General features: G+C 37.0%; 1 protein-coding gene across 9 annotated transcripts in view; it reads right to left on the reverse strand.

Annotated features, from left to right (window-relative positions):
• ABI1 (abl interactor 1) overlaps positions 1–15,461 on the reverse strand; it is a 106,094-nt gene that overhangs the window by 33,020 nt on the left and 57,613 nt on the right. For all 9 annotated transcript variants that reach the window (XM_036761933.1, XM_036761930.1, XM_036761928.1 and 6 more), the window contains exon 3: positions 871–1,047. In XM_036761933.1, the coding sequence (XP_036617828.1) occupies positions 871–1,047 (177 nt within the window). The remainder of the gene's footprint in view (positions 1–870; positions 1,048–15,461) is intronic.

Raw genomic sequence — 15,461 nt, forward strand, 5'->3', positions numbered from 1 at the left:
AACTCACTGCCAGCTTTGGGAATTCCCACTGGAAATCTTGACAAACTTACATGTGATAGAGGAGATAAAACAGGAAATCTACCAGAAGAATCTTCAAATTCTACCAAAGGCTCCTAGCCTAGTAGTTAGGCACCCAGTTCTAGGAGAAAATATATATATATATATATATATATATATATCCCCTGAAAAATCTAATCTGGCCTGACCTAATCACCTGGAAATGAAGGCAAAAAAAAAAATGGCACTGTAGGAAAAGGCTCTAAAATTACATAGGGCTCTTCTATCCTGAGCAAAGATTGGCAAAAATCATTCTCCTTCAAAATGACATAAGATGATGAATGATTTATCAGAAACTTAATCCTTTGAGCACCCAATTTTAATGTTGTTTTTCCCCCAATGTGTATGGATGGCAAGAGAATTCCAATAATCTCTCCCCTAAATTTTTTTTTGCTAAAAAGAAAACAACATTTGGTAGACAAATAATTTATGTGATGCATCTATCATGTCACCATGCTTCCTTAGCAATGCAAAAAAAATACTAAAGAAGGGTGAAAAACTGGCACAACAAATTAAAAATTACGTAGGCCCCTTTGTCATAAAAATGAGCTGTCATTTATTTTTAAAATGTGTATCTGACAAGTAATCCAAGGTAAAATTAATATTGGAACCATAATAGCAACTTAACCCAATATAAATTAATATAGCTAGTCAATCAAATTAGTGAATTTGCTCTCAAAAGTATTTTATCTTTCATCCTACCCATGACTTATTGTTAATGATTCTCTATTCAAACCATCACTGTAATCTGCATCATCATAAAAATTCCAAACAACATGCAAACTAATACAAGTAGTCTCTAGCAATGCTTACCTTAACACCATGGCCCACATCATCCAGCACTGTATAGTCTATAGGTTTTCGAATGTACCTTACAGGACGTTCCATATTTGCAGGTGCTATTATTTTGTGAGTTCTGGATGTATTCTTATTTGTTGTCAAAATGCCTATCTCTCTCCGAGCCACTTTTTCTTTATGAATGTCCACGGTCTATATTTGAAATTGAACAAAGAAAGAAAATGCCATTAAAAAGATGCCCATTCAGCCAGCCATTTGAGGAAAAACGAGAAAATCTAAGTTCAACCAGAACAAATACTTTTACCAAAAATCTATTTTAAAATCCTTACATGTAAAGAAATGTTTTCTTTTTTCAAAATATTCATGTATGTGCCAACAAGTATGGTTTCTAGCTGTACTCTAGAACAATTTTAAAAATTCTAAACATCACATATGGTACCTATTTGACCAAGTTTACATGGCAAAGTACAAATACATTATGAGCTACAGGCCTATTCCAGTGCATTAGGTACTTACGACTCCAAACACAAGCTCACACAGATATTTCCTGAAGTACAACTGAATAAAGCATAATCTATTTTGAAAGGTTTAAGTCACAGAAATAATTTCTGGAAAATATGTTTCCTTCCTAAGAGGCTCTCAGAATCTAAAACAGTGAAATGATCAAAGGCAAAAAAATTCCAATAATTCCCACCATGCAAGTGAGAATCTTGAAAGGTTTGTAATTTGCAGCAAATCACTTAACCTGTATGAATCTCGTGTCTTAGTCTGCAAAATGAAAGATAGAGGTAAATAATCTTTAAATTCCCACTTCTGAAATTCTGTGACTCTAAAGTATTTATTTAGCATCATCCATGTGCTCATCATTACATAACTAATAAACTATTTTCCATACTTTCCCATTTGATCACTGTCACTTCTGCTGCAGCAGGTTCAATAGGGAGCCTCTAGAGATTTTTAAGAGGTATGCCAGGAAAGGGATGTCATGAAAATGGTATTTAATGATGTCTAATTACCATGACTAAACTTAGAAGAGTGGAGTTGAGAAAATGTCACTCCCTCCCCTTCATTGCTGAGATAGGAGATGAATGAGTGTAGGATAAGCACAAGGTATATGTGTCCATCAAAAAATTAAGCTCCTGTTATATACCAAGCACTGTGCTAAGCACAAGGGATACAAAGAAAGGGAAAAACCAGCCTAAGCTCAAAGATCTCACAATCTAATGTGGGAGAAAACAAGCAAAAAACTATATACAAACAAGATAAGGACAGAATAAATTGGAAATAATCAAGAGAGTTAAGGCCCTAGCATTATAGGGGATTGGGAAGGGATTCCTGTAGAAAGAGAACTTGAAGAAAGCTAGAAAAGCCAGGACACGGAGATAAAGAGAAAGAGAATTCCAGGCATTGGGAGCAGCCAATTAAAATGCATGAAGCTGGTAAATGAAGTGCTTTGTTCAAAGAACAGCATGGCCAGGTCAACAGACTAAAGCAAACATTGTGAGATGAGAGAGGAAGAGAGGAAAAGTAAAATGTGGAAAAAAAAAAAAAACTGGAAAGGCCAGAAGGGGCCTAGTTAAGAAGAGCTTCGAATGCCCAACAGAGGACTTTATACTTGATCTTGGAGGTAATAGAAAGTTACTGGAGTTTATTGAATGGGGAACATGGTCAGACCTATGCTTTAGGAAGAACACTGACAAGTTGAGTGAAGGATGGACTACAGTGGTGAGAAACTTGAGGCAGAGAGAAAACCCAGAAAGTTACTGTAATAATCCAGGTGTGTACGGCAATGAAGACCTAACACCAATGGTGGCAATGTCAGAGGAGAAAAGGAATCTCATAGAAGTGATGTTGGCAATGTTAGATTTGGCAATAGACTATGGGCACTGAGAGTGGGAAGTCAAAGATGACACTTAGGTTAGGAGTATGGGTAACTGGGAGGGTAAAGAGGAAAAACAAGGAATGGACAGAACAAGAATAGGAAGCAGAGAGTAGCCCAGTTTGGTTGCCAAGTATAATATACTAAGAAGGTCAATACTAGGTAAGGCTAAAAAATTAAGCTGGACTAGAGAAGCTCCATTTAAAATAACTATAAACACTACAAAATACTTGGGAGTCTACCTGTCAAGACAAAACCAAAATTGCAAAACACTTTTCATACAAATAAATTCAGATCTGAACAAATGGAAAATTATTAATTGCTCATGGTCAGGCCAAGCCAATATAATAAAAATGACAATTCTACCTAAATTAATGTACACATTCAGTGCCATACCAAACTACCAAAAAAATTATTTTTGTAGATAATAAAATAATACAATTCATCTGTAAGAACAAAAGGTCAAGAATATCAAGGGAATTAATGACTTAGCTATTCTCAGCAATACAAAGATCCAAAACAATTTCAAAGGACTGATGATGAAAAAATGCTTATCCACCTCCAGAGAAAGAATTGATGGGGTCTGAATGCAGATTGAAGCATATTATTTTTTGATTTTCTTTATTTTTTTCATTTTTGGGGAGTGGTGCCTGTGTTTTCTTTTACAACATGACTAATATGGAACTAGGTTTTGTATGACTGCACATGTATAACCTATATCAAACTGCTTGCCATCTCAAGGAGGAGGGACGGAAAGGAGGGGAGAAGAGAATTTGGAACTCACTGTCTGACTTAGTGATCTCACTGGCACTCATGGGTATAATGTGCATGTAGATGATTCCCAGATCTGTATATCCAGCCGTAATCTCTTTCCTGAACTCCAGTTTTACATCACGAGTTCCCTCTCTCTCCACTTAGTTCATTCTCCACCCAGGTGTCAAAGTGATCTTCCTAAAGCACAGGTCTATGTTACCCCCTCAGCCCCACCCTACCCTTTCAAGCAATGGTTCCCTCTTACCTCTATGAAGCAATGTAAAATCCCCTATTTGGCTTTAAAATTCTTTACAGGGGGCAGCTAGATGGCAGAGTGGATAAAGCACCTGGAGTCAGGAGGTCCTGAGTTCAAATCTAAGCTCAGGCACTTACTAGCAGTGTGATCCTGGGCAAGTCACTTAACCACCATTCCCTATCACCCACCCCCCAAAAATAATTTAAAAAGCAAAGCAACCCTTCACAATCTGGCCTCTTCCTCCCTTTTTAAATCTTCTCCCAGTTCTCCCTTTATATGTGTGTGTATATGTATGTATATGCATACATGTATGCAAGTACATGTGTGTTCGCACGTATATGTATCGTATATATGTGTGCATGTATACAAATGTGTGTGCACACAAGAATGAAACTGGCCTTCTTATTGTTTCTTGCACACTAACACTCCATCACTTGAGTGTGGACTTTTCACTGGTCATCCTGCCATATCTGGAATGCTCTTCCTCTTTATTTTTCCCTCTTAGAATTCCCTAGCTTCAGGTGCATCTGTGTAACAGCAAGCACCCTAGCATACCCAGGATGGCCTGCTAACACAGGTTCTTTGATCTGCTTTACTAGCAAAGATAGCTTTTTAAGGGGTCTTATTCACCCCACTATCAATTGTTCAGCTAATAAATGGAAAACTGAAGCAGTGTAGTAGGAGAGGAGAAAGTATGCAAATAAAGTCTCCATTCCAAATTCCCAGTCCAGATTCTTGGCTATCTAAACTGAGAAGGAGAGACAAAAAGGTGGATTTCCCTCGTAGTTCTGGTAAGTGATCTGTTCTAATTTGGCACACCTAACTTCGATTCCAAAGAAGAAAGAGTCTGAACGAATTAAGTAAATATCATAAAGAACTTTCTCTCACACCATTCAATAAGGAAAGCATAGCCATCCCCCATGGCACTTCTGTTACAATTTCAAAATAAAGAATATGACTAAATGTCCCCCCAAGTGGTTGATATAAAGAAGCTAGAAAGTTCTTGAGCAAAAGAAGACTTGACACTGGCTGCTCCACACCTCTATCATCCCATTCTAATTAATATCTTCATCTTTTGTTTACATAGCACTATATAGGTTGGTTTTTAATGTACTCTTGGGTGACCTTTTTCCATCACAATATCTGACATCTGCTACTGGCAGATTACTCTAGCCTGTTAAGGAGGTAGCTAGTTAGTAAAATTCTGTGGACTGAAAATGTTTTAGTATTTCTTAAAAAGCTAGTTACAATTTAAAATGAACATCCCTACCACCTTTCCAGTCTTCTTACACGTTATTACCCAACAAATACTCGACACTGGCTTCCTAGCTATTCCACAAACAAGACACTCCATCTCTTGGCCCCAAGCATTTTCTCTTGCTGTCCTCCAGGCCTGCAATACTCTCCTTCCTTCATTCCAACTATTGACCTCTCTGGCTTCCTTTAAGTCCCAATTAAAATTCCACCTTTTACAGAAAGCCTTCCCTAACCCCTCTTAATACTAATGCCTTCCTCCTATACTGATTCAACCACTCAGTAGAACAATTTGGAACTATACCCAAAGGGCTATAGAACCATGCATACCCTTTGACCTAGCAATATCACTACTAGGTCTGTATCCTACAGAGATGAAAAAACAAAAAGAAAAAGGACCTACATGAACTATTTATAGCAGCTTTTTAAGTGGTGACAAAGAACTGGAAACCGAAGGGATGCCCATCAAGTAGGAGAATGGCTGAACAACTTGTATATGATTGTGGTGGAATACTATTGTGCTGTAAGAAATGATGAGCACAGGCAGCTAGATGGCACAGTGAGTAGAGCACTGGCTCTGGAGTCAGGAGGACCTGAGTTCAAATCTGGCCTCAGACACTTGACACACTTACTAGCTGTGTGACCTTGGGTAAGTCACTTAACCCCAATTGCCCTGCCTTCCCCCCTCAAAAAAAAAAATGATGAGCACCTCTCAGAAAAACCTGCAAAGACTTACACGAACTGATGCAAAGTGAAATGAGCAGAACCAGGAGAATACTGTAAATAGTAACGGCAATATTGTAATGATGATCAATTGCGAATGACTTAGCTATTTTCTCTGTAATATAACGATCCAAGACAATTTGATGAAAAAATGCTATTCATCTCCAGAGAAAGAACTAATGGAAACTATATGCGGATCACTTTTTCTTTACTTCTTTATTTTTTCTTGGGGTTTGTTTTTGTTTCCTCTGTTTTCTTTCATAACATGACTGACATAGAAGTATGTTTTTCATGACTTGCACATGTATAACCTATATCAAATGGCTTGCCTTCTCAAGGTGGGAGGAAAGAATGAATTTGGAACTCAAAATTTTAAAAACAAATGTCAAAGATAGTTTTTACATGCAATTGGGGGGGAAATTAAATTCTTTTAAAAATTGAATACTAGTGCCTTCCCTATGTTAATTATTTCCTATTTATCCTGAACATCATAGCATGTTTGTATGTATCTGCTTGCATGCTGTCCCCCACACTGGATTCTGTGCTCCTTGAGGGCAGCGATTGTCTGTTGCATCTTTTTGTATCCCAGGCTCTTTCAATAGTGCCTGGGCCCACAGAACAGGGTCTTAATAAATGTTTATTAACTGAATGACTGGCATACATCCTGAAAGATACCAAAGTTAGTATACAGTTGGAGATTTTAAATAAATCTTACTTTTTCTCATAGGTTAATATATCCACATGAAGAACTAGAAAGGAGCTCAGAAGTCATCTAGGCCAATCCCCAAGTTTTACACTTTAAGAAATTGAGTTGGGGGGTGGGGGGGAGGGAGAGAGAGTAGGAATTTGAGTTAAATGACTCATCCAAGTTCAAACAGTAATAACCATCAGACCTGAACCCAGATCATCTGACTTCAGAGTCAGCACTCTTTCCACTGTACCAAGATGCATACCTTTCCAGCAAACGTGACCAGTATTTACAACATTTTATTGTACTTTTGGACATTTTATTAACTCATTGGATTTAAAGCTAGAAGGGTCATCTACTGCATTGCACTCAATTTAAAGGTAGGAAAAGTGAGTCCGAGAGTTTACTTTGCCCATCCCCTCCCCCAACAGCATTCAAACGCCAAAACAGTTCTTTGCCACTACACCAAAATATAAAGAAATGGATTTAGATTTGTCTAATTTACATTTGGGCATTAATTTTGTTTAATATCTAGTTTTCCTGCAAAACTCTCAGACTCCTTTAAGATAGTAGGTTGTAAAACAGTCTAACACCATCTGGAAGTTGGAAAACACATTAACACTCCAGGTGATCTTGCAAGAAAAGTGTTAATGTGATAGCAACACCTAGACATTAACTACTTGTTCTTAGAATAGGGAGACAAAAATCCAGAAAAGGCAAAAGGGGGGAGACAATACATATTTTTAAAAGAGAAGAACAAAGCAAATGGTTAGAAAATGAATTTTATCAAAGCAAGAATTAATTATACTAATAGAACTTAAAAGTTAAAAAGTTTACATAAATTAACTATCCTCTACCTTTTTAAATATTTAGCATGCAAATACTCTAGATGCTTAGCTCAAGATGAGAAGGGGCCCTATCTAAAAACTTTGCATCTCTCTCAGGGACTAACACACAACAGGTGCTTGTGGAAAAAAAAAAAAGATAAAATGAAATCTATTAAAACATTGCTTCTTGTTCCACTTATCAAGCATTTAAAATGTCTTCTATGGATGGAACATTCCCCTGTAAAGCTGTTTCACCATGCATCTTGAAAGCAATCAACAGGAGCTAACCTCAGATGCATGTATCCTTATTATATGTTTCCCCTTTCTGGCAAAATGGCTGATCAGTCCTAATGATCCTCTCACCCCTTCACGACCTAACCACCTTGTACCAGCTACCAGAGATTCAGAGGACTGAGATGTGCTATACACTCTCCCCATTCTGACCTAAAACCTTAAAAAAAAAAAACCTTAAGTGCTAAACCAGGTGTGTACATTTTATAAGCCCAAACAAGCCAAAAGAAATTAAAGTATCAGAGGATACACAAATTTGGGTTTCTCTACAACTTAAACCCACTATTTTAAACTTAAAACCATGAATAATTTCCCAAAAGAAAAAAGTTTGCCAGCATATTTCACTGCCAAAAGTGCATTTGCATATATGTGATCTAATAACTGCATATTCAAATGAAATCCCCAGGGCCCTAATATTTTGATTGCTTTGACCTTTTGAAATCCCAGCCTTTACAGGGATTATAACTCTAACACTTGTTATGAGGACATTAATTCACACAGAAAGGCTTCTGACAAGTCCTCACCAACCATAAAATAAAAAGTCATAGGACAAATTTGAATGTAGTTTAAGGTTCAAAATACACTTATAATTGTGCTTATTCTTGTTAGTATCCTATTAATACATAAACACACAGTCTTGATTCTATGAAAGCTAATTATGCAGGACATCTGCTGAACTTTTTCTGCTGAGTTAACTGGGCATCCCTCCTTCTCCCAAGAGTAGAGGGGGAAAACAGAAGAAACATGAAATTTAAACTGGACAGTAATAAGACTTCTTAGTAGCTCTGGAAAATACATTTTAGTGATTTAAAGAAGGGTTATGAATTATCAGTAGATTTAAATTATACATGCTGCTCTTGTCCCTTCTTCTATACAACCTGTTAAATACAGTCCTAGAAAAATGTTTTAAAATTAACTCGAAGCAAAGCCTTTACAGTTAGCACTGATTAATAAAGCATAACTACAGTATAGCTCTTTGAAAGAAGAGCAAAGCTACTCAGATGCCGTTTTCATGCCAAACTGAAAAACAAAACCACTTTAGAGAAAATGAACACATGCATTTGCACAGAACACTGCAGGTGGCTAGAAGGGAAACTAGCATTTTTTTAAAAGGCTTAAAAATAGTTTCTGAACAGAACAGTGATTTCTACTGAATTTTCATGAAAAATTTTTAAAATTAGTACAAAGCTGATGCTGAATCACACTCAAAGAAAATTTATCTTTCTGCCAGCAAGACTAGCATTAAAATAAATAAATATTGCAATTCTAAGATGGAGCCTTGTAAATCCTAATGGTTTAGAAGGACTTCCAGGATCAGTGAGACAGAAAAAAAAATTTTAAAACACAGCCAATCTTTTTCTCTATGTTTCGGTTGAAATGAAAGTTTCTATAAGAATTAAGTTCTCCGATTATCTTCTTGGAAAAAAAAATCCTGTCAGGTATGAATGACTTGATTTGTATATCAGATTGCCTTACAAGATTCCTACTATCTTAAAAAGCAATAAAAATTGTTGAAATACAACTTGGAATACTCAGGCCCGAAAGCTATAACAGTGATTTTTCACTAGGACATAATGTGGAGCATGCTATATACATAATATATATGTAATTACTAATTTGTCTTGGAATCTTAGATTTGGAAAAGGTCCTCTGGGAAAGTCACCTAGTCCTACTAATACCTAAGTACGTTACGACCATCGAAGAGGGAAAGGGGAAAGCAGCAGGGAACTATTTCTATTTCTCCACCCATATTTGTGCTTGGATAGTGCAGCAGTTACATACTTCTTGTGATCAATTTTTCAAAGCTCCTACTAAACCGTACCAATGCATGGACACATGATGAAAGCCAAACAACACTTAAAACCATAGCTTCTATTTGCCTCTGCATAGACGCCAGTAAAGGTGTGGACGTGAACACTATGCAAAACTGAAGTTAATATTAAAAAAAAAAACCCTCTGGTATCCCTCAAGACTCCCTTTTCTTCACACTTTCACACTGACTGCCCCTCTCCAATACCCAACAGGAATTTGGCACAGATGTATAAGCTGAATGTACACCTCAAAGCAAGGACTCTTCAAGTGGGAGAAGGGAGTGTCAGCGCTCTCCATTCACTACCCCAGGGATGTCAAACTCAAATATAAACCAATCCCTGCAGGGTGCATATAGACCAACTCCTTCCATCCTTATTTAGCTGTGCCTTCAACTTCAACTGTACTTTTGCAAATTTGTGCTAGACAATAGCCAGAAAACCCACCTTTCAAAAACATTTTCTTTTCTATTTGCATCCCCAGTGCTTTGCATATGGTTAGTGCTGAATAAATTCTTTTTCATTCATTTGTTGATATGTTTATGCATCATAAACACTGGTGAGGGACTACTATTCTTAAAAATAACTGCCATCTGATTTGATTCTCACAACCAGGTTAAGTTTCAGATATCCTGCTCATTTTTTGGATGAGTAAACTGGGACTAAGAATAAGTTAAGTGACTTGCCAACAGACACAAAGCTAGAAAGCTGGAAATGAACTTAGGTCTTCTTGGCTCCAAATTTGGCATTTAATCTACAATGGCTCACAAAGACTTGAAGGAAGGAGCAATACAATCCACACAACACAATAAAATTTGTTTTGATTTGACTATAACCTGAGGCACTGGATACAATATATTGCAACTGGGATTAACCAAAATCCACAGTAAACAAGAATTTTTCTGGAAATCAAAAATATTTATTTTTAATAAATACTGTAATATATAACACTGTAGATACACTTTCATACAATTCTGTACCAAGCATCATTTTCCAGTATTGGTCAAAACAACCATAAAGTTAAAAAATGTTTCACATTCTGAGAAACTACAGTATCATACTTTAAGCACTATTTTTGCTTCTTGTTACTAGAATAACTAACAAGTACATTGGTACACTGTTAGGTAGAGTCAGTGTTTAAAATCAACCAGTATTTACAAAGAAATTAAAAGTATATTCTTAACAAGTGTTTCAGTTAAACTTGAAAAAAGAACGAGTGGGATGGTGAAGCCCTCTCATGGAATCTGGATCCTAGCCTTTCTGTGAATTGAGTGGGGAGGTGGGGACTTGGCTTCTGATTGACAGCTAGGCTAAGTCTCAAGTTAATAAGAAATCACCTTAACTGTGTCCTCACCAAATAAGGGAAAAAGTGTCTTTAAGAGTTTGGCATTGGCTAAATTGTACCCGGGGTAGTAGATTTCCCGAAATTGTGAGCCTGGACTCCAATTAGAGTAAAAGGACAGTGGTGGTGGGGCAGGGACACGTTTCCGTTAGAGTATAAGGATGGGCTTTGCCCTTTGGGCCCCGCCTCTCCCTACAGATCCGCTATCGGTTCCAAGACCACCCTTTCCCATAGGATGGTAATAAAGAAGTTTTTCTCTTCCTGACTTTGAAAGCCCTCTGATTTTTTTAATTAATTGCTGGTGGGTGGTCTCACCCCACACAAGAACCTTGAATTTACTAAGAGAATCGAGATCCAACTAAAAATTAAATGAAACAATAACTTCAATAAAGTAGTACGATTTAAAATAAACCCACAAAAATCATCAGCATCCCTGCATATTACCAATAAAACCCAGAAGCAAGATAGAAAAAGAAATTCCATTGAAAATTACTACAGAATGTATAAAATACCTGGGAGACCACCACTGTCCCAAGACATATATAGGAATTATTACAAATACACATTAAAATATTCCTTACAGACCTAAGTAATGGAGAGATACTGTTTATGTTTAAGCTATGCTAATATTTTTAAAAAATGAAACTCATAATACTCAACTTAAATGATTCAGTCCCACGCCAACCAAAATTATCAAAGGGTTATTTTACAGAACTATAGAAAACGACAACAAAATTCTAGAGCAACAAAAGCTCTAGAATGTTAAAGAAAAAAAGGTAGAAAAAAGCGGCAAAGGGAAGTCTAGCAACGTCAGATCTCAAACTATTCTACAAAACAGTAATAATCAAAGCTATATAGTACTGGTTAAAAAATAGAAATGATGATCAAAGGTACAGATTAGGTAAGCAAGATCCAGAAGCAAACATCTTAGCATGGCATTCTTTAAACTCAAGGACACCAACTGCTAGCATTAAGTGCTCATTATCTGACAAAAAATGATGGGAGAATTAGAAAGTGATCTGACAGAACTCAGGTTTAGACCAACATCTCACCCCACATACCACAATAACTTTTAAATGGATATATGACCTACATATTCAAGGTCCTATAATAAGCAAATTATAGAAGGCAGGAAATTATTTTCACAACATTGTGTAGCAATCAAGAGATAAAGGGAGTTTATACAAATATTTTAAAATGAGTCATTTCAAAGGATGTGGAAAGGTAATATTCAAAAGAAGAAACAAATGCCATAAACAATCATATGAAAGGGATAAGACCTGTAATTTCAATGATATAATTAACTCCTATATAATGAAACTCCCTTTATAACAAATACAGATCATCACCTTTTCTATAACTTGACAGAAATGACTCAGGGTCACACAGCTACAATGAATGAATGAATTTATTTATTAAGTAGCTATTAAGTACTCACCATGTGCAAAATGCTTAAGCTCTGAGAATATAAGTGGAAAATTAAGACAGTCCCTGCTCTCAAGCAATTTGCATTCTGATGGGGGAGACAACACTTACTGAAGGTTTCAGTTGCAAGTCATGGAAAAGTCTCATGGTCCTTAAGGTAAAGTGGCAAAGCAGATGGAAATGCCTTTTCTTAAATATCATTTCCACTGACACAATCATTATCAATTTGTGATGCTGAACCATATAACATAATGGGTGTCAGAGATAACGGTTGATATAGGTTGATATATAGTTGGGAGGTCATCTATTTTGAGTCTGGCTTTCTATCCACTACATCAGCTTTTCACTATAAGAAATTACAAATTAACCTAGAATGCTGACAAAGATGCCCCCCCCAAAAAAGTAAAGGAAAATAATAACTGGTAGAACTTTGAACTGTTCCCTTTGGGGAAATCAATTTGGAACTACATTCCATATCACTAAACTGTGCAGTGACAGCTAGTAGACATAGCAGACTTCAAAGACATCAATAACAGAGGGGAAAGACTCATGTGTACAAAAATATTTAAATCGTGTATTTTTTGTTTCTGTAAAAATCTAGGAAAAAGTGAATTATCAATCATTTGGGGGATGGCTGAACAAATTATGGTGTGATAGGAGAAACATTCACAATAGTCCCTGAACCATAGACTGGGAGAGCACTCTCCCCTTCCTCCATACCACATCACCCCCTTAAAGGCAATGAAAACCATCTGGACACAATTGCTCCAGGTGACTAACATTCAAACCAGTGACTTAGTTTACTCCTCAGCTACATACAAAAGTTCAGTGTAGGAGTAAGGGAATCCTCAGGCTTGACTAAGGTTTCTGACAAGAATTAATAAACATGAACTGTGCCCAAATGAATCAGTACTGCACCCTTGCTGAATATCCTGGGCCATGTTATTTTCAATTGAACATTAGTGTCTCATTTTATTCTAAACTGAAATCCAAATCATAAGATGGGGTCAGATCTGGTGAATATATGGCATGTGTTTATGATGGAATATTAGAAAATATTTAGAAATTCTAATCAGTGCAGTGACCAACTATGACTCTAGAGCAAAGGGGTCAAATTTGCTTTCTCAAAACTCCCAAATTTGGCCAGAACCAGATTAAAACGTAACTGGAAGATATTTAACAAAATAAATAAAAATACAATACACCATAGGCAATGTTTATTTTTGGTTTTCTAAGTCAGTATGTTGCCTGAAAGCACCCACTTCTATTGGAGTTTGACACCACTGTTCTTAGATGACTGGTGATGCTAGTGATGAATGATGCTACCCAACTCTTAACAGAGGAGTAACAGACTCATGGTTGTACCGGCAAGCAAAGTGGGACTTTTTGCTGTTTTTTCTTTTGGAGTGCTTCTCAGCACTAAAGTAATCAAGTGCCTTTGATTGAGCCTTGTCTTTGTTTGAATCAAGAGTCTTTTGATGACCTGCTTAAGTCACAAGGGTTTGAGTCACATGGTTGTGACACTCTCTGACCCTGAAGAAGTGTATATATATTCTGAGGTTAGCATTGGGGGCTCACTCGTTGGAAGAGTGTTGATGTGATTTCGGCAGACAAGACTCTGGGTAGCCGTTAAGGAATCATTTCTCTCCTCTGACCCCGCCATCCCCACCAGCTTTGAAAACCCAGATGTTGGTGCCCCTCTCTCTCTCTCTCTCTCTCTCTCTCGTAACTATGTATGTATTGCTATGGACAGACAAAAGCCCTGTCTGCTGATTTGTGTTATTTGCTCTGTTTACATTTTCTCTGAAGTTTAGGGTGCTAACTTTTTTTCCCTGAACTAAGTGAATGATATATGCATGTTTCATTAAAGTGAGATTGTAAACCCCTTAAAAGTTGCTTTCCTTAGAAAAGCAGATCAAAGAATCTGTGCCGGCAGCCCTCCTGTGTGCTGGTGGTGGTGTTCTTATTTTTTATCTTAACAGATCCACAGCAGCTGCTAGTAACCTTGTTGTTACAATGAGACATACATTCTGGATATGGCGAAAGTTTGAATTTGTTTTACTTAACCATGCTTATTTGTTACAAAGGTTTGTTTTTTTTTGTAATTTAGAGAAACTATAGTGTTGACCAGAAAACTGATTTAAGTGTAGGGGTGATTAAGGCAATCAATTCATCACCTCTACTTAAAATAACTAACAAAATACTCTAGCCCAGATTATCTTTATCAGGAGAGAACCTCTGTACTTAATCAAATCAATCTAACTTATTTGTGCCTTTTAGGAAGTGAATAACAAGACAGGTGCAATCTGGGGGGACCAGGGGAAAGAAGTTCTTGTCAAGTTCTTGTCCTAGAGAGGAAGTGGGGGGAGATGGAGAGAAGAAAGAGCAGATCATTTAGCCCTCCACTTTTCATTGGATCTTACAATTGAGACCTACAAGTGTTTCATTTCACTCCAACACTGAACATAAAATGACAAGGTACCAACCTGGGTGGGTCAGGCCTACCAGGCAGTTAGTAATTCGTCACAGACATAACTTATGGTATTCAGGTGCCTGATGATGCAGCTGTTAATTAGCAGGAGTAAATGTCTTACCCTAAGATAGGGTAAGTGGGCCAATTTAGATAGCCAGCATTTCTACAGCTCATTTTTTCCTCCTAACAACACTGGGGAGTAGGTGCTATTATCATCTACATTTTACAAATGAGGAAATAAAGGCAGACAGAGGTTAAGTGATTTGTCCAGCATCACATAGCTAGTAAATGTCTGAGGTCAGATTTGAACATACTTGAATTAAGTGGGTACTCTATCACAGGAGTCCAATATATACACCCCTATATACAGAGCAGCAATGGACATCTGCCTCTGCCATTTCTGAAATGGCTCCAACCTGGTTTAGTTCGGTGGAGAGTATGAGAGGCAATATAATGCAAGATGAAACGTTGAACAAACAAGATAGCCACAAAGGCAGCCTCTATCATTAAGTGGAGCTAGTACCTTCAAAACAGCACTTACAGGAAAACTGGAACACTAATGCATTGTTGGTGGAGTTGTGGACTGATCCAACCATTTTGGAGAGCAATTTGGAACTATGCCCAAAAGGCTATAAAAATGTGCATACTCTTTGGCCCATCAATAGCACTTCTAGGTCTGTATCCCAAAGAGATCATAAAAAAAGGGGAAAGGACCCATACGTACAAAAATATTTATAGCAACTCTTTTTGTGGTGGAAAAGAATTGGAAATTGAGAGGATGACCATCAGCTGGGGAATAGCTGAACAAGTTATGGTATATGAATGTAATGGAATACTATTGTTCCATAAGAAATGATGACCAGGTGGATTTCGGAAAAACTTGGAAA

This window comes from Trichosurus vulpecula, chromosome 5 (assembly GCF_011100635.1).
Source record: "Trichosurus vulpecula isolate mTriVul1 chromosome 5, mTriVul1.pri, whole genome shotgun sequence".
Taxonomy (NCBI): Eukaryota; Metazoa; Chordata; class Mammalia; order Diprotodontia; family Phalangeridae; genus Trichosurus; species Trichosurus vulpecula.